This window comes from Eurytemora carolleeae, unplaced genomic scaffold (assembly GCF_000591075.1).
Source record: "Eurytemora carolleeae unplaced genomic scaffold, Eaff_2.0 scaffold284, whole genome shotgun sequence".
Lineage (NCBI taxonomy): Eukaryota > Metazoa > Arthropoda > Copepoda > Calanoida > Temoridae > Eurytemora > Eurytemora carolleeae.
Window position 1 is genome coordinate 254,085 of NW_019396564.1, and position 18,654 is coordinate 272,738.

General features: G+C 32.2%; 2 protein-coding genes across 3 annotated transcripts; both read right to left on the reverse strand.

The window, feature by feature from the left end:
• Positions 1-720: 720 nt before the first annotated feature.
• On the reverse strand, positions 721-3,248 carry LOC111705566 (acid-sensing ion channel 4). 2 transcript variants are annotated; one of them, XM_023478154.1, is made up of 3 exons: positions 2,153-2,298; positions 1,497-1,559; positions 721-846 (listed from the first exon to the last, which is right to left on the reverse strand). In XM_023478154.1, the coding sequence occupies exons 1-3, from the start codon at positions 2,243-2,245 to the stop codon at positions 724-726; spliced, it is 279 nt and encodes a 92-aa protein (XP_023333922.1). In that variant the 5' UTR covers positions 2,246-2,298; the 3' UTR covers positions 721-723. The 2 variants fall into 2 exon arrangements, 1 of the variants encoding a protein (XP_023333922.1); XR_002766043.1 differs by lacking the exon at positions 721-846 and adding an exon at positions 3,042-3,248 and having other exon boundaries at positions 1,084-1,559; positions 2,153-2,228.
• A 2,335-nt stretch (positions 3,249-5,583) lies between these two features.
• Positions 5,584-18,654, reverse strand: LOC111705577 (uncharacterized). Its single transcript, XM_023478167.1, has 14 exons — positions 18,584-18,654; positions 18,245-18,284; positions 16,653-16,682; positions 16,098-16,139; positions 14,184-14,272; positions 13,663-13,712; positions 11,445-11,518; positions 9,799-9,833; positions 8,797-8,812; positions 8,294-8,371; positions 7,870-7,923; positions 6,656-6,766; positions 6,241-6,342; positions 5,584-5,655 (listed from the first exon to the last, which is right to left on the reverse strand). The coding sequence occupies exons 1-14, from the start codon at positions 18,643-18,645 to the stop codon at positions 5,584-5,586; spliced, it is 855 nt and encodes a 284-aa protein (XP_023333935.1). The 5' UTR covers positions 18,646-18,654.

The following is an 18,654-nucleotide window of genomic DNA, read 5'->3' on the forward strand; positions in this document are numbered from 1 at the left end:
AACTCTACATTCTACACTCTACACTCTACATTCTACACTCTACACTCTACATTCTACACTCTACACTCTATAATGTACACTCTACACTCTTCACTTTATACTCTATGCTCTACGCTGTACACTTTAGATTTTAAGCTCTACACTCTATGCGGTACACTCTAAACTCTACACTCTACACTTTATGCTGTACACTCTAAACTCTACACTCTGCAGTCTACACTCTACACTCTATGCTGTACACTCGAAACTCTACACTCTGCAGTCTACACTCTACACTCTACACTCTATGCTGTACACTCTAAACTCTACACTCTACACTCTATGCTGTACACTCTAAACTCTACACTCTGCAGTCTACACTCTACACTTTATGCTTTACACTCGAAACTCTACACTCTGCAGTCTACACTCTACACTCTATGCTGTACACTCTAAACTCTACACTCTACACTCTACAGTCTACACTCTACACTCTACACTCTACACTCTACACTACACTCTATAATGTACACTCTACACTCTTCACTTTATACTCTATGCTCTACACTCTACACTCTACACTCTACACTCTACACTCTACACTCTACACTCTACACTCTACACTCTACACTCTACACTCTACGCTGTACACTCTAAACTCTACACTCTACACTCAATGCTGTACACTCTAGACTCTACACTCTACAGTCTACAACCATTTTAATGAAAATGTTTGGATTATATTTATTTGAATGACCTTGAACAGAATAGTTTAACAATATGTTCAAGTTTATAAAGTACAACGAAGAGAAGATCTACCAGAGTGATAACAGATACACCCAGATATAATCCAATATTACCCCCAACCTACAATATATACAGTGAAAACCAGAAAACAATGGAATAGGAAGATGACATGTTAGCAATACTAAAGTTTGTTTGATGTTACAAGTTTTACAAGTTTTACAAGTTTTACAAGTTTTACAAGTTTTACAAGTTTTACAAGTTTTACAAGTTTTACAAGTTTTACAAGTTTTACAAGACGCTTTTTAAATCACTTATAAATAAATGAGTCTGTTTAAACTGCACGGGTATTTTTAAAGTTATAACTTGAATCTAAAAGTCGTCTTCCTAATTCATAGTTTTCTGGTTATCACTGTATCAAAGGGATTGTTTATTAATTTGACTGTAAATGTGCTAATATTCACAAAGATTAAATGACATGTTTGATTAAATTTGGGCCTTCTGAATTGCCGTACGCTACAAAATAGAGCCTAACGCTGCGCTGCGGCTAAGGAAGTTTTTTATGAGCAAAATGTATTTCAGTCAAAAATGTTGCTACAAAATATTAACAAAAGCAAAATGACTTAAAGAAAATATTCTTGAAAATACAATTTTAAATAATAAAAAAGACTCTAAAAGTTTTCCCCTTTTTGAAGTTGTGTCCTAATTTTTTCTAGGGGGGGCATCTCCCCTCCCCCCTTACGTCGCCTCTAGTCCTGATAAATGACATTCACCTCCCCTAGAAGGCAGGTTGAATCACACACTGTTATCTCTTCGCTGTCCTCTATTTGAAAATCCTAAACAAACAGTATTTTAAAATGTGAGACCATGGATTAATAATATAATACAAATAGAACAATAGATGTCGTCATTTCAAGATTAAGGGGGTTTTTATTTCACAATAACCCTGAGGCAGAAGCCCAAAGGTGTTACGCGCATTCTGCGTTGAATTACAAGACAGAGAGAGAGAGAGCATGCGCTTAACTCCTGTGGGTTTTTGTCGCAGGATTATTGTGAACGAAATCTAAATCTTAAAAAATATAAAGTCGTCTTTAGTAAATTGATATATACGACGGCGACTACTGTAGATTGTACCCCGCCCTGGTGTACGGAATCAATACTGTCTGTTTCCTCGTATTCATGATTCCCTGCAACTGCAAACTTGTTTCTTTTCTGGGAAAAGTCCATTCATTAAAAGACTATAGTAAAGGCAGAAGACTTATTGAAACCTTGGAATCGTCAAAGTTAACGAGTTTTAGGTCAAAATACAATCTCATGTGTGGGTAACCAACTGTATATATTTCACATGTGTGGGTAACCAACTATATATATTTCACATGTGTGGGTAACCAACTATATATATTTCACATCAATGAAAATTTAATAATACCTTTGCCCAAATAGAAATAGCAAAATCGAAATCCTCTCTTCCCCAGTCAATATCAATCTTCTCTTGACGAATATATCTGAAAGTAAAACACATCAATCCAGCCTGTCTAATTGTTGCACATAAACGTGCTGAGTCGGAAAATTTTGGGGTGTATAAAAATTTGCGTAGATTTAAGTTTTAAAAATCGGAAAAAATAGAATGTGAAAAAACCACATAAAATAAAATTTCTAACAAGATAGTTAATATCTACAAAACTGCCTGACCCCAATCATGAAACCGGGTTTCCGATACTAGGTTTCATTTGGATACTCTGTCTTAAGTTTCAGACCCTTGGTACACTATACCAGCAGGTACAAGTACGGCAGTACATGTACCGGTACGGATCATCTGACAGTTAGAGTATTGTGCAGTTATATTATAACTCATAAAAATAATATTTTCTCTGAATATTGAACATTATCTTCTTTAAATATTACAAATTAAAAAATATTTAATTTACCCACTGCAAGGCATGAGACTTCAGAGTTGGTCATTATAAAATACGCCTATAGGGCACTTCACAACCCTTTTCAGTAAATAATTTTAACTGTTGCTGTGAAAGTCGGCCATTTTAAATCCTGTTCAAATTTTGGCTTAGATTCTTTTGATTTGGCAGGTTTTTCTCTCTCAAATTTAGATGTTTCATAAACCTTTCCTGGGAGCACAAAATTCGGCAGAATGGGGATCAGCTGTTTTGACGTTTATTGGATACTAACCAACAGACTTAGAGACAAAGCAGAGTATATACGCAGACATAAAGCCATATTCAGCCTTCCGATAATTATTTTTAAAGCCTCCAGGTCGTTTAAAAGTCTCATAACCCTGTATATGCCACTTGTATGTTACTCACGTATATTCAAGACTAAAGGAGCTTCTATTGCAGGGTAGTGGGCATCCCAAAGCTAGGATATCTCGCTGGATAATATCATTAGTAAATTAAATACTCAAACAGATAACTCAAACTTGAGTTAAAAATAGGTTGTTCGGAGACAGAATTTAATGTATTTTAAGAGTCACTAAACTGCCTTATACCACCGGTACAAAGTTGAATCACCGATTCAAATATTTCTTGACTTTTTTAACTTTCAATCGGTGGTTCAAATTTGAACCGGCAGTAGGTAGTTCAGCGACGTGGCTTAAACTCATAAATTCGGTCTCGTGATATAGCAAAACATGGCCGAACATCTAACTTTAGCTTAAACCGGAGCATAAGAGAAGTAGTTGAACCCCTTCTTCTATATTAGTTCAAGTTTAATAAAAGTGGTCTACACATTTCAACTACCTTTTGCCATCTATTAAATAATAGTTAATAACAATTTTATTAAATTTGGTCTGAAATAGGGTTGCCACCGGAATTCTGGATTATGGTTTTCGTACGGAAATGATCCGGAAATTTTTTCCATTTCCAATATGGAAAAGGGTTCCGTAAATCCGAAATTCTGGAATGATTTCCTGAACGATTTTCTTCCCGTTAAACCGTAAATTTCCGGAACATATTGTTCCGAAATTACGGAACGTTCCAGAATTTCGGTAAGTTTGCGGAAAAATCGTTCCGGAATTTGTAAAATTATGCAATTCCATTTAGTCAAAACCAGTAAGTAAAACTAACAACGCGCGCGCTATTAAGAGTTATACTCATTATTCAAAGTTACTAGTGTGATTAACAGACAAACAAATCCGTAAAGTAAAAGGTTGTTAAATTATAGACCAAAACATGTATTATTTCAAATAGAAGAAATCGAATGCGACACAGTCTGGTTAGTCTTGTGTGACCCTGAAATGTTAAGGTAAAGTGCTTGAATATTTATGAACTGTAGTTGTAGACCAGCAGTAACTGACTTTCAAATATTGTAAATATAAATTTGATTAAAATAAACAAAATTTCTTCGTTTTTTATAATCAACTCACATTCCGTAAGTCAGAATTTTTCCAGTTTACGTAATGTAATCCAGAAATTTTTCCGATTTACACAACGTAAAGCGGAAAAATTTTCTGTTTACAAAATGGAAACTAGAAAGTTTGTGGTTTATGTTATAACGTAAACCGGAAAAATTCCGGATTATGTTACGTAAACCATAAACATTCCTGTTTCCATTTGATCCGGAATTCCAGTTTACGCAAAAAATTTCCGGATCATTCCATTTCCAAGATGGAAATTTTGTTCCGGAAAAATGGAAACCCAAGTCCATTAAAAATTGTGTAGAGATAGAAATTATGAAAATGAAACTTCTATCATAAGTTGGCATGAATTATGATAATCCAAAATGTCCACGCTCTCATGACGTATCTATCAATTACTTTTTAAACTCAAGAAAGAAACAACTACAACAAGCTTGTTGTTGTTATAAAATCTACATGTCTAGAACTACAAAATGTTTAAGTAAATTTTGAATCCGATTCATATATGGTACAGGGTGTCCCAAAAAAACATGGGAATTCAGTGAAGAATTGGATATCGTCTTTGTTATGAATTAGCATTGTGTTACCTAGTTTCAAAAGCCATAATATTATTATGTATGCTAGAGTTTATTTTATGAAAATGGTAAAAAACTGTAAATATGTGTCTATAATGTCTCCGCAAGATGAAGAGTGAAGACGGACAAGTTTACTCTGTTTGTATACTTTAATTTTCTTGTTTTACTAAGTACAACCTATTGCAGTCAAAACGTAAACAAACAAAATGTGAACATAGCAGACGAAACTCTTACGGATTACAGCTTTCTCAGTAGGTATCACTATACTAAATCAAAGAATTAGTTAAAAAGACGATATCGAATTCGTCACTGAATTCCCATGTTTTTTGGGACACCCTGTACCATATATAAATCGGATTCAAAATTTACTTAAACATTTTGTAGTTCTAGACATGTAGATTTTATAACAACAACAAGCTGTTTTTTTTGGACAATCTGTATTTAAATTGAATTTTCGATAATTATTAAAATACTTTTTGCAAAATTATGTACAATTAATCTTTTTCAAATTTTAATTTGATAAAGTTTGTTGGAGCACCTGAGCCTAATAGAACTTGGCATCACAAGTCTACAAATTTAGATAAATTTCAATCACAAAATTTTAAGACTGACTTTACCAAGGTGAGATTGTTCTAATTCTAAGAAAGGGAAAAATATAGTTTAAACCGGAACCTCGGAGAAATCGAGAGAATTTATGAAATGTCGTTTTCTGAACCGACTGATAGTGAAAAGTTGCAGATATTTAGTTTTTAAATTGAATTATTATATGGAGCTCTTAATAACTGTTTCCGTATATTTAATGCATGGCTATCTATTTATTTTTACAATTAGGATGATGTAGATAAAACCCATGTAAAACTGCCAAGACGACATTTTATAAATTCTTTAGATGTTTCCGAAGTTCTGGCTTAAACTGTATTAAAAACAATTAATAATATTTTCCTTAGATTTGTACTGTCTGTCTTGTATGATGTTGTGAGCTCCCCATTCCTTTAAATATAAAAAAATGAATAATTAAAGGGACTGGACACGTAATTTAAAGTGACTTTCCATTTATTAAAATACACATTACAATACAATACACAATAAAATACACAAAAATACACCTTTAAATAATTTGTCTGATCAATAATGCAGGAGATATCAATCTTCTTCTCTTTGAAAGTTGATTATTTTTATTTGTACGTTTTCTTGCGCATTTTTTGTAAAGAAATTAACAGAATTTAACACTTGTTATGAATTGGCAATTACCCTTTTTCAAAATACGATTAAGATTTATCTAATAATAATAAAAGTGTGATGTATTTCTAGTTTACACTTGATCTGACAAAGCTTTAAAGGGTACCTTTGTAAATCGGACATGCAGCAACTTTTTAAATGAAAGGTCACTTCAAATAACGGTTATGCAGTCTCCTAATTATAGGACTTAATCGAATTAAAGGTGTATAGTGTTTATACTGCACAAGCACTTATAGAGAACAAAATTTAGTTTTAGTATCGAACATTTAAATTATATAAACATAAAACAAAATTAAAATTTTTTTATCATGTTTTGTGGAACCCCCTGTTTTTGACCTGTGAATAATAATCCAAAACTTGAGTTTTGTTTGTAGATTTGGTTTTGTCTATGTTTATATTCCAGTACCAGGGATCCTGCCAGTCTCTATCCTCCAGGTACTAAATAGGTCATTCTCATATGTGGTCATTTTCATTTTAATTTAACTTTAAGAATAAATAATTTATAAACATTTTGGCTGATTAAATGGTGCCAAGTCGCTGGAATTTTGTTTTGAATTACAAACCAAATTTAAAGAAGCGCCCATCATATTTTCAAATATTATCCGAGGGTGAGAAGGGAAGTCCTCCCTTCTCTCGAATATATTCTCATAAACCAAATAATTAACAGTAAAAAACATATTTTAGCGTCATAACGCAAAATCTTTCGTACATTCAGTAACAAAAATTAACATATTATGCAATAAAACATTACCAAGCTGTCGACACAATCCTTGAAATTATATTCAGCTGAGTTTGAACACTGTCTATCTGCGCTACTCAGATACTTTGCATAGTTCAGTTTAAACACGATAGATGTCTCCTCCTATACAAATAGATTTTTACGATAATAATTAAGATTCTTAAGATTAAGAGAACTTATCGTATGTGGTCATAAAATCAATGAAATATTTGAAATGGAATTGTTCAATGTGCACACCAATCCCCCTTCAAACTGAGTTTACATATTAAAAATGTAATTAGTAACATAATTTTATCAGGATTTTATACGATAAGGGATGGAGTACTTGCCACAAGCTAGAATTTACAATCTATATCAATTAGCACTCTGATGGTGTAAACCTTTGATATTTCAAACTTGGATTATTTGATATAACAGAATTGATTCTTATAAAGGTCTACGACATTTTATTGCGAAAATATTAGGGACTAGAAAATCCGAGTTTGTGGCTGAAACTCAGTTCTTTTGTAATGTGCACTATTTTTTGGCAATATCTGTTTCAACAAATGCAAATTTTCTGGTCACCTGATCAGGGCTGGGCAAATTTCCGTTAACGAAATAGAGGGGTTCGAAAATTAACGTAGATAACCGTTAATTTTTAAATTGTTAACAAAACGGATTAGCCGTTTTTGAAAAAATAAATTAACGGTTAAAAACGGTAACTAAAAAGCTTAAAAAAGGTAAATTTTGCTATTTTCTGATAACATTTTTTTATGTGTTTTGATGTTTTTAAATTTCATCTTCTGTGTTTATAAACCGTTAACAAAATTTTGTTCACCGTAAACGCCGTTCATACTGTAATATAACATTAACAGCTGTGGCGATAACGATTTCATCAACCGTCAACGAATTTTTTTCAGAGGTTTGCGCCGTTAACGCCGTTAATTTTGTATTAAAGGTATCATTAACGGCTGGAGCAATTAACAATTGTTAAAAATTTTCCAAAAACTCCGTTAATACTGTTCACTGTGCCGTTAACAATCTCACCAACCATTAATTTTAAAACATAAAATTGAGAACTAACGGTAATTTTAAAAAAACGAAAAAAGCCGTTGACGAAATGAACGTTCCGTTCTTACTTTTAAAATTAACGGCTAACTGAAATTTTTCTTTCGTAACAGTTGGAACTAACCGTTAAGGAAATGGCTAAAAAAAGATCGAACATGCTCAGACCTACACTTGATTACCTTATAGTTCAGTAAAGAGTTTTCTATTCTTATCATATCAGGCATGTCGTCTTCCTAATTAAAGGGACTGTAAGCGTAATTTTTAGTGACCCTAAATGTAAGGAGGCAATGCCCGATTTACAACTGTAGCATTGAACCCTTAATCTGATCAAAAGTATGGAAGATATCGTCGTTTTTCAGACAATTGTGTTTTTGGAGAGAAACCGCAAAGGAAAAAATTATTTTGTATTACCTACATCATGCTTGATCAGATGAATCTTTTAGGGTACCATTGTAAATCTGGCATTGCCATTTTTGTATAGGTTTAATTGAAATTAAACTTACAGTCCCTTTAAATCACAAAAACCATTTTTTTAATTTATAAATAATTTTTATTTTTTAGTTTCTAATGTACTTTTAGTCTATTTTTTTTTAATAATTTTACCATGTAGTATAGGAAGGAATTGCTTGAGTGTAGAAAGATGGAAACATCGGAGAAAAAATCTCTTTTTTTCTTCTCCGTCTAACAAATAACTATAAGTATGACCAAATCGGCCATATTTTATGAGAGGGGGGGGGGGGTAAAACCACATTGGACATAAAGTATTCTAGATTTCCGAGGAATATGAAGAAACGCGAGTTTGCTGAGTTGAGTTCACATTGTACGCTAGCGTATTTGAGATAAGCACTCAAAGTAGTTCTTTACCCTCGATTCTTTTCTACAGAAACCGTCATATTTTGATGCTGAATTATGTTAAACGACCACTTAAAATAAGCAAAATTGTTCGTACTCAGGGAAAAAGATTAATTTTTTGTTTAATTATCGAAATTGTAAAAAAACGATAAAAATCAAATAAATATTCAGTATTTCTGGTGAATATATAAACAAAATAGAGAAGAATATATCTCTTTATGAATTAATAAATATATTTTAACAAAGGATGTTACCTCAACGTCAGATTCACTACAAAAATTACAATAAATATTGCTATTTCAATCATTGGTTAATCTTGCAATTTCATAATATTTTTTATTTCATTTTGTATTTTTTATGAAATAATTTAAACATTTTAGCAAAAGAAAACAGACAAAAATAAACAGAAAAAACAAACAGACAAAAATAAACAAAAAAAAAACAGACAAAACAAACAGACAGAACAAACAGACAAAACAAACAAACCAAACAGACAGACTAAAACAGACAGACTTAAACAAACAGACAAAACAAACATACAAAACAAACAGACAAAACAAACAAACAAAACAAACAGACAAAAATAAACAGACAAAACAAACAGACAAAACAAACAGACAAAACAAACAAACCAAACAGACAGACTAAAATAAATAGACAACACAAACAGACAAAACAAACAGACAAAACAAGCAGACAAAACAAACAGACAAAAACAAACAGACAAAACAAACAAACCAAACAGACAGACTAAAACAAATAGACAACACAAACAGACAAAACAAACAGACAAAACAAGCAGACAAAACAAACAGACAAAAACAAACAGACAAAACAAACAAACCAAACAGACAGACTAAAACAAATAGACAACACAAACAGACAAAACAAACAGACAAAAAAAAACAGGCAAAAACAAACAGTCAAAACAAACAAACCAACCAGACAGACTAAAACAGACAGACTTAAACAAACAGACAAAACAAACAGACACAACAAAGAGACAAAACAAACAGACAAAACAAACAGACAAAAATAAACAGACAAAACAAACAGACAAAAATAAACAGACAAAACAAACAGACAAAAATAAACAGACAAAGCAAACAGACAAAAATAAACAGACAAAACAAACAGACAAAACAAACAAACAAAACAAACAAACAAAACAAACAGACAAAACAAACAAACAAAACAAACAGACAAAACAAACAGCCAATTTTCAAATGAAAAAAATCAAAGCATTATTTTTTTCCCTTGCTGGTTTTGTTGCATCAATTTCCACTGGAATCTGAAAATCCAGAGAGAAAAATTCTAAAACGCATAATTTAAAAAATATTTTAAATTAATATTTACAATTTGTTGATTATTGAAATACCAAAGGTTTTCAAACTATCTTCAATAAACTATAACAGCCAATGCGCATTCAGGAATTTGTCAAGGGGTGGGGGCTTAGATTTTTTTCTTTCTAGGATAGGGTTTACCATCTGCTGTGGCCCCAAAAAACTAAAAACAATGGATTTCACTGACCTAGAGGGGGGGTTAAGCCCCCATTGAATACGCCTCTGACTACAGTGCACGTGGATTTAACGGTTCTGTCAATATTCCAGAAAGCTACGACTTTCGATCACAATTTCTCCTATTAAACATAATTTTTCAGCCTTCTTTCTAAAATACTTTTTTGCCGGCATATATGTTTTGAATAAAAAGTATTAAACAAACAAATCCGTAACTTTAAAGATTGTTAAAATATAAACCAAAACGCGTATGATTTCAAATAAAAGAAACCGAATGCCTCTAACTCTGGTTAGTCCGGGGTGAGTGGGGTAGAACCTATACAACGTGGAATATAAAGAGGAATGTTAGACTCTCAATATTTCAAGGATTTTGATTGGAAGAGACACCTAGCGGCAAAGAAGTTTAAAGTATATCGTATTTAAAATATATAAAAAAAATTATATAATTTATCAACGTTATATCACTGCAAGGAACTGAATTTGACATTTAAAGGTTGCAATAATTCAATGATTAAATTTAATTTAAATATAATTATTTATGATATGAGTGGAATAATGTAACTCCATGAATTGGTATCCGCGGGTTCTACGTTCTTCATAAACCCTCCCTAAATGCGCAATAGATAAAAGTAAAATTTGTGGCGATCAATATCGAATTCAATTCGATATCCTACACCCTTTCTTATTTTTTTGCGAACACTCCGATAAAATATCCTTACGAAAATGAAATTGTGGAACACGATATTTTCTAATTGTTGACTTCAGTTGACTTCAAACAGGATTGAACAAATGAATAGATGATTCATTGGATTTGAGCCAGTGCACACTTGAGAAATAGTTTAAGTTTATCTATTTTATTCGTGTTCTCACTGAAAGATCATTCATTAAAATTGTTCGCTAAAAATAACGTTCGTTCAATAAAATCGTACGTTAAAAAAAAAGTTTTTAAAAAAAAACGTTAGTTTAGTAAACAAACCTATTGTTTTTTTAAAAGTGTGCTCGAAAAAATCGTTCGTTCAGTAAAAAACGATCGTTTTTCCAAACAATTTGTAAAAAATCTAAAAAAATCGTACTTGATGGATCAAGATCGTTCGAATGATTTTACGTTTGTTTTTAAAATGATAATTTTGTCATCCATTTCGTTAATCCATTAATAGTTTTTTTTTCTAAACGATACCCTTTTTTACAAAAAATTTCGTTAATTCTTAAAATGTTCGTTCAAAAAACTATGCCCATCTCTACACCGGAGTTCACAGTGCCCCCCTCATACAGTTTAAAAAATGTCACTAACATCTGTCACGTCGAACATTGAAAACTCAAACTTCATTTACAATTTGAACAAGAATACCAAATTTGGAAAAATCGTTTATAATTTTCTCTTTTTCCTGGAGATATATCTTGTATGAAGTCCATTTTCCAGGAGGATTCTCTCCAGGAGGGGAGTAGGTATAGCAGGTACCTAGATAAATATATAGGAGTAGGTTAGGTATAGCAGGCACCTAAATAAATATATAGGAGTAGGTATAGCAGGCACCTAGATAAATATATAGGAGTAGGTATAGCAGGTACCTAGATAAATATACAGGAGTTGGTAAAGCAGGTACCTAGATAAATATATAAAGTATACCAAGGTTGTAGTAAGGGTTGCTTACTCTAAATGTGCTCAAATGTACAAAAATATCGTCTCCTTACACTGTATTTATTCTGCTTCAAAGAAGAGTGAATGCGTCATAAGGGAAGTATAACAAGGAGGTTTGGGCTCAACTTCCTATTGGAGGGAGAAATCAATCTAAAATTAGTTAACAAGAATAGATCCAAGATAGACAATTTTGATAATTTACATATTAGTTTCCTATGACAAGAATATTTCATTGATTTTTTTTATGTGAAATATGGATCCCATGTCAGGCTCTGACACCCGTCTTGTGTTTACATTACCACCCAGAGACAGTACACTGCAGTACAAAATATACGTACAGCTCTGAGATAACTTTCCTTGCATTATAACCTTGATCTCATGTATATTTCTTTTTATTATAAAGCAAATCAGTTTACCAGAAGCATAAAAATGAACTTATTATGTGAAATAAGTACACTGAACAATTGGTGTGGTCCATGGTTCCAGGTTCCAGGGTCCATGGTCCGTAGTCCATGGTTCCAGGGTCCATGGATCCATGGTCCATGGTCCGTAGTCAATGGTTCCAGGGTAAAAATCGTTAACGAACGGTAACTTTGAACGGTACGAACATTTTGTTCTTAGAATTCAGAACGGACGGAAATCTGAAAATTTAGTATTTCGAACGATTTTAGCAAATCGTCGACGAAAAGTTTGGAAGAGCCTGAGCGCGGGTCCTAGGTAATATACTTTCCTTCATTCGAATATTTGTGCTTTACTTTATCAATACAATACAACAAATTGAAAATATTGATACTCTTAAATTTATCAAATAATTATTTATTATTTTTCTGATTTCGATTCTTTTTATTAGTTTTCAAGAATAATGAAAACAAAATTAAAAAAATTTTACTTTTTGAACAGTTACATAATAGTAGCGAAAGATGAGTAAGGAATATTAAAATATGAAAAATCATTTTCAAACGAAATTCTGTTCCCCCGAGGAAAAGTTCATATCATTGAATTTATCGACAAAATCCTTCAAGTTGAAAAGGCCTCTTATTCAAAATCACATATTCATTTGTTGAAAAATTCGATTCATTCAAATCATGGTATTGATTATTAAAAACTCAAAAATCCAATTTATTTAATTCAATTATAGAAGTTAAATAACAAATCATGATTTGGCAGTCCTAAAAGGATCGACTAGGTGAGGTAGCGAAATCTCATCTTAAGATGGCAATGCCAAATTTTCATTTAGTATTTTTGAAACCTTTATCTCATCAATAATGTGGAAAGTATAATTATTGTTTTTTTCTGGGTTTAATTCTGATAATTCCTTCGTGCTTTCTTGCAGTAGAAATGTTCAATTAAAAATAATTGCAGTTTTCAAAGTGATACAATTTAATATCTAATTCATACTCGATCAGTCAAAGCTATCAAATTGTGAATATTGTGAATCGTAAATTGCTATCTTTGTATGGAGGGACACATGAAATTACAATCACAGAGCATGGAAACAAATTGAATAATTGATATTTACTGCAATTAGTCTCAAGACTCAAGCTGCATTGACTGCATATTGCATAATTGCCTAAAACTAACTTTTTTTTGTGATAACCAGAAAACTCTGAAATAGCTTGAGTCTAAAAGTCGTCTTCATTAATAAGAATTTTCTGGTTATCACTGTATTAATACAATAAAGATAATTGTTCTATATAAAGTTTTGATTTTTTACAAGCTTTGTTTCTAATTACAAGTTTACAAGTTTTACAAGTAAACAAAGAGAAGCTGTTTATTAACAATGTCTACTTGTTTCCACGTTTATGTGTATCCATTCTGTTTAAAAGCTTGGAAGAAATACAAATTGAACTAAAAAAATATTCTTTATTGTATTGATGTGTACGATGACCACTGGAGTCGTATAAATCCATATATTTACACTTTTCTTTAAATATTCCTTATTATTATTTTTCTAAAAGTTAAACCTGATGCACTGGGATGCGGTACAGTAGTTTTCCATAAGTTGGGATTATTCCTAAACAAATTGACGGATTTAAACAGATGTGTTGATATTTGATACTGATCCTTTAAATTTAAACAGATGTGTTGATATTTGATACTGATCTTTTAAATTTAAACAGATGTGTTGATATTTGATACTTATCCTTTAAATTTAAACAGATGTATTGATATTTGATACTGATCCTTTAAATTTAAACAGATGTGTTGATATTTGATACTGATCTTTTATCCTTTACCCTATGTGGGCGACACGAATGTTATTAAGATGCTTATCCCTATGATAATGATAAAAATGAAAATAATAATAATAATGATAATAATGAAAATAATTGTAATAATAATAATAATTAATTAAATGATTATATGGAGATCTTTTCAACTGCTCCCGCATATTCATGGCTATTTATTTTTTTCGCAATTTAGTTATTTTTGCAATTACTGAGTTCGCATATTAGTATAAAACCCATAAACAAATGGTCAATACCTTGCGCTGTCGTTAAATCCGCCATACTTCCATTCGTGGGAGAAATGTTTTAGAATCTCACCGCGGGAATACGACATTTCAGAGATCATCTAAATAGTACAATTCATAGAGATCATCTAGATACGACGTTTTGGAGATCATGTAGATGCAACATTTTGGAGATCATATAGATGTGACATTTTGGAGATCAACTAGATGCGATATTTTGGAGAAAATCTAGATATGACATTTCAGAGATTTTCTAGATACGCCATTATTGAGATTTTCTCGGTCCGACATTTCGGACATAATCTAGTATATCATTTAGATACAATATTTATCTAGCTATATACAAAGTTTTAGAGATCATCTAGTTACAACACTTTGAAGCTCATCTAGATACAACATTTCAAAGATCATCTAAGATACGACATTTCGGATATCATTTATAGATACAGCATTTTGAGATAATTTAATTATGATATTTGGGGGATCAAACCGATCGGGCCTACATATTTGTAAGACCTTACGTCAGCCCTGGGAAGGTTTTTGGATGCTCAGAATAACAAAAATGTATCTCCAAAATGTTTTGATTTTCTGAAAATTTTGAAAATCCACGAAAAAAACCTCCAACATTTTTATTATTGTTTATCGAAGAGAAAATCAATTAATAGTTAAAATAGAAGATAGGCGCGAAGCGCCCTGATATCCCAGTATACCTACATTTTACATGCAGTATAAACAGTAAACATCTACAGGGTGTCCAAACCTGACAATTGAGAAACCACTTAAAGGTTGTCGTCAATAGCTATGATTTACAAAAAGTTACACCACCTTTTTTGAGACATATTTGTCATTGGATATGAAATACAAAAAACGGCGTTCTCTTGATTGTCACGATAAGTGGGTCACCCTGTACATTTTTCTATATAAAAATAAGAAGAAAATAGAAACAAAATTGTAAATATCCGTTTTCAATTTTCTGAAGTGTTTGTGTTAAAAACAATATTTCTGAATAAACGATATGCTTTGTACATTCATATACACATCTGTATTAAGGGATTAAAGGAATTGAGTCTTTGCCACAAACTCTGATTTTCTTTGTAATCTAATGTCATGAATTTTATATATTTTCAATAATGAATTCTGTTAGATCAAATAATCTCAGTTTAAAACATCAAAGGTCTACAGCATCAAGTTGCAAAAATTTAGGGATTAGAAAAATTGAGTTTGTTAAAAAGACTTAATTCCTTTGGATTGCTGACCTTATATCATATCTATCTATACTCTCATAGAAAATTAAATCAATTGAAATTTAAACCCCCGAGGGATTCAATGATAAACCTAAGGTTGTAGTCCGATTGTTCTAAAAGCAGAGATACATTCATTACTCTTTATAATAGACATTCCTGACGGGTTTGTTAGTTAACTTAAAAAATAGTCTTTTCAACGCGGGACAATGAACTGTGAAAAATTCTTAAAAGTTTATTTGAAGGAAAAATTTCTTTATGTTTTAAAAAAACCTCGCTTGAGAGATTTAAGACATAGTTTTAAATTAATTTGGTGAAAATTAGAAAATAAGGGAGAAGTTAATGAACCAAAAACTTTTGAAAACTCTTGAAAAATATTTCACGTTTTCTGTTTGTGCTAAAATTATTTTAATAATTTAGATTTTAAAAGTTTTGTCCATAAAATGATAATAAATGTGTAAAATTTTTAAAAATTTGGTTAAAACTTATTTTGTAACAGTTCATAAAAAAATAATAAAAAGTTAGAAATTATTCTTGATGAATAAAGATTTTTAATATCTACAAGATATAGTTTATTAATTAAATCACATAAACATTAAACCTCAGCGATAATATTTTTTCATTTTTATATTTAAAAGATATTATTGAGAAATTGAAAAATAACAATTTAAAAATAAGACTTTACCCGTTTCATTTCGAGATCAGTGAGATTAGCAGACCCAGTTTCCTAAATCATAATAATCAGGGGCGTATACAGGAAATAGGTTAATAGGGGGGGGGGGTCCCATGTAAACACCCCTAATATTAATTAATTAGTCGCAAATTCACTTAAGTGATTTCCGTCCCGCTTTGCCTTATATTGTCTCTTTATGTGAACTACTCAAGGAGTATGAAATAGAAGGGATATATGATTATACATGCTTTGCAGACGGGTACTGCATTTGTATAAGAAATATTTGTCTGATGTACAATTACCGCGTATACAATAACCTGTTCTTAATATTTCTTATACAAATGGAGTACTGACTGCAAAGCATGCATAATCTATAGTAGGGTGGGCAGCGTCAATTGTATCTCCCTTCTATTTCATACTCCTTAGTACTACTGTGCGCAGTGCTCTAGCTGCTTCAATGTCAGTCAGGTACTTGAAATGAAAATATTTAGGCAAATGTAACTATGTCCTTTTCTATATGTTATCATTTATATAAAAAGTAATTAATTTAAAAAAAAATGTTTTTACCCGAATAATAGCCAGTATATCCTTTCCATACTAAATAATGAAATTTTAAATATGATTTCAACGGAGTCACTTAACATAAGCCTAATTTCAAGTGAGTGTGACCCTCCATGCAAAGATGTCAATGCCCGATTTACAACAGTACCCTTAAAGCTTTGTCTCGTCAAGTATAGAATTAGATATCCATTAAAAGTGAAACAATTAAAAGAAACAAAGAGTAAATGGATGGAGATATACTGCTACTACAGTTTCTTTGGATCCACAGTTTGGGTTTCCTGGAATATTCTTTAACCAGAGACACAGGTTGGGTTTCCTGTGTGCTCGGTAATGGGTTTCCTGTATTCTTCTCTATTCAGAGTCACAGGTTGGGTTTCCTGTGTGCTCAGTGATAGGTTTCCTGTACTCTTCTACATTCAGAGTCACAGGTTGGGTTTCCTGTGTGCTCAGTGATAGGCTTCCTGTATTCTTCTCCATTCAGAGTCACAGGTTGGGTTTCCTGTGTGCTCGGTAATGGGTTTCCTGTACTCTTCTCCATCCAGAGTCACAGGTTGGGTTTCCTGTGTGCTCAGTGATAGGTTTCCTGTACTCTTCTCCATTAAGAGACACAGGTTGGGTTTCCTGTGTGCTCAGTGATAGGACAGAGTCACAGGTTGGGTTTCCTGTGTGCTCAGTGATAGGTTTCCTGTACTCTTCTTCATCCAGAGTCATAGGTTGGGTTTCCTGTGTGCTCAGTGATGGGTTTCTGTACTATTCTCCATTCAGAGTCACAGGTTGGGTTTCCTGTGTGCTCAGTGATAGGTTTCCTGTACTCTTCTTCATCCAGTGTCACAGGTTCGGGTTTCCTGTGTGATCAGTGATAGGTTTCCTGTACTCTTCTCTATTCAGAGTCACAGGTTGGGTTTCCTGTGTGTTCAGTGATGGGTTTCCTGTATTCTTCTTCATCCAGAGTCACAGGTTGGGTTTCCTAAGATCTTCTTGTATTCTGGACTTGAAAGCCATCTAGATCCACAGGGCTAGGAGCTTATCTGAAGTACCGTCCCTGAGATTGACTGCTTCTCAGGACTCAGATTGTCTGTCATGACACCATGGGGAGTTGGGAGAATTTCTTCATCCTCTCCCCAAGAGGGATGATCCAAAACTTATTTGAAGCGGCTTCCGTGGGTGGATTTTTGTACAAATTTAGATTGTTTAGTCAAGCTGAGGAACAAATGCCGCAAATGCAACATTCTCTATCTTTCTAATTTCGATCAAGTGACCCTCCATGCAATATGGAAATGCCCTTAACTCCTTTATCACAACAATAATGGGGAGGATGATATTGTCGGTTTTCTTATTTTAAGAGCATTTAATTCTGATAATTCATTTACGTTTTCCATATGCAACAGGACATGCAGTGAAGCAACTTTTGTAGAAAAACCAAAATCGAAAATATTAAAATTATATAAACGTTAATAACTAGGTCACACTTAATCAAACAAATCTGTTAAAGGTGAGATTGTAAATTGAACGTTGCAATCTTCGTACGTAGGGTCGTTAGAAATTAAGCTTACAGTCCCTTTAAACGTTAAAAAAATCTTTCTTATTTAATTATTTTCCTTGTTTTTGAAAGGCAGACAAATGGTGAACTCTGGGTATCTAAAAGAAATTTTAAATAAGAATAATTTAAAGGAAAAATATTTAAAAAAGTTTTGACAATTTTACTATTCTTGTTATATAACACTGCGAACTAGACAGATGAAGAAATTCAATTTAATGCGTGCAGTACTGGTGCAGTACTGGTGCAGTACTGGTGCAACTTTCTGACCTTGTAGCTTTTTTTTGGTTAATGGATCAGCATAAGACATGTAAATTTATCCAGTTGCATATAAGAATTTAAAACATTTCAAACTAAACTTAGAACCAACAAATAAATAAAAAAGTGGGTTTACTCCTACCGAAGTTTAGCTGGTTCCCTTATAGTTGAAGTTATCATAGTTTTCCCTGCTGTGTACTTCATAACAGAACT

Excerpts from the sequence above, each read along its gene's own strand:
- LOC111705566 (XM_023478154.1), bottom strand. The coding sequence starts at position 2,245 with ATGTGTTTTACTTTCAGATATATTCGTCAAGAGAAGATTGATATTGAC. Across the intron at positions 1,560-2,152 it reads CTATTTCTATTTGGGCAAAG|GATTTTCAAATAGAGGACAG; the intron begins GTATTATTAAAT and ends CTGTTTGTTTAG. Across the intron at positions 847-1,496 it reads CAACCTGCCTTCTAGGGGAG|GTTGGGGGTAATATTGGATT; the intron begins GTGAATGTCATT and ends TATATATTGTAG.
- LOC111705577 (XM_023478167.1), bottom strand. The coding sequence starts at position 18,645 with ATGAAGTACACAGCAGGGAAAACTATGATAACTTCAACTATAAGGGAA. Across the intron at positions 16,140-16,652 it reads ATATACTGGCTATTATTCGG|GAAACTGGGTCTGCTAATCT; the intron begins GTAAAAACATTT and ends ATTATGATTTAG. Across the intron at positions 11,519-13,662 it reads ACCGCATCCCAGTGCATCAG|GTACCTGCTATACCTACTCC; the intron begins GTTTAACTTTTA and ends ATATTTATCTAG.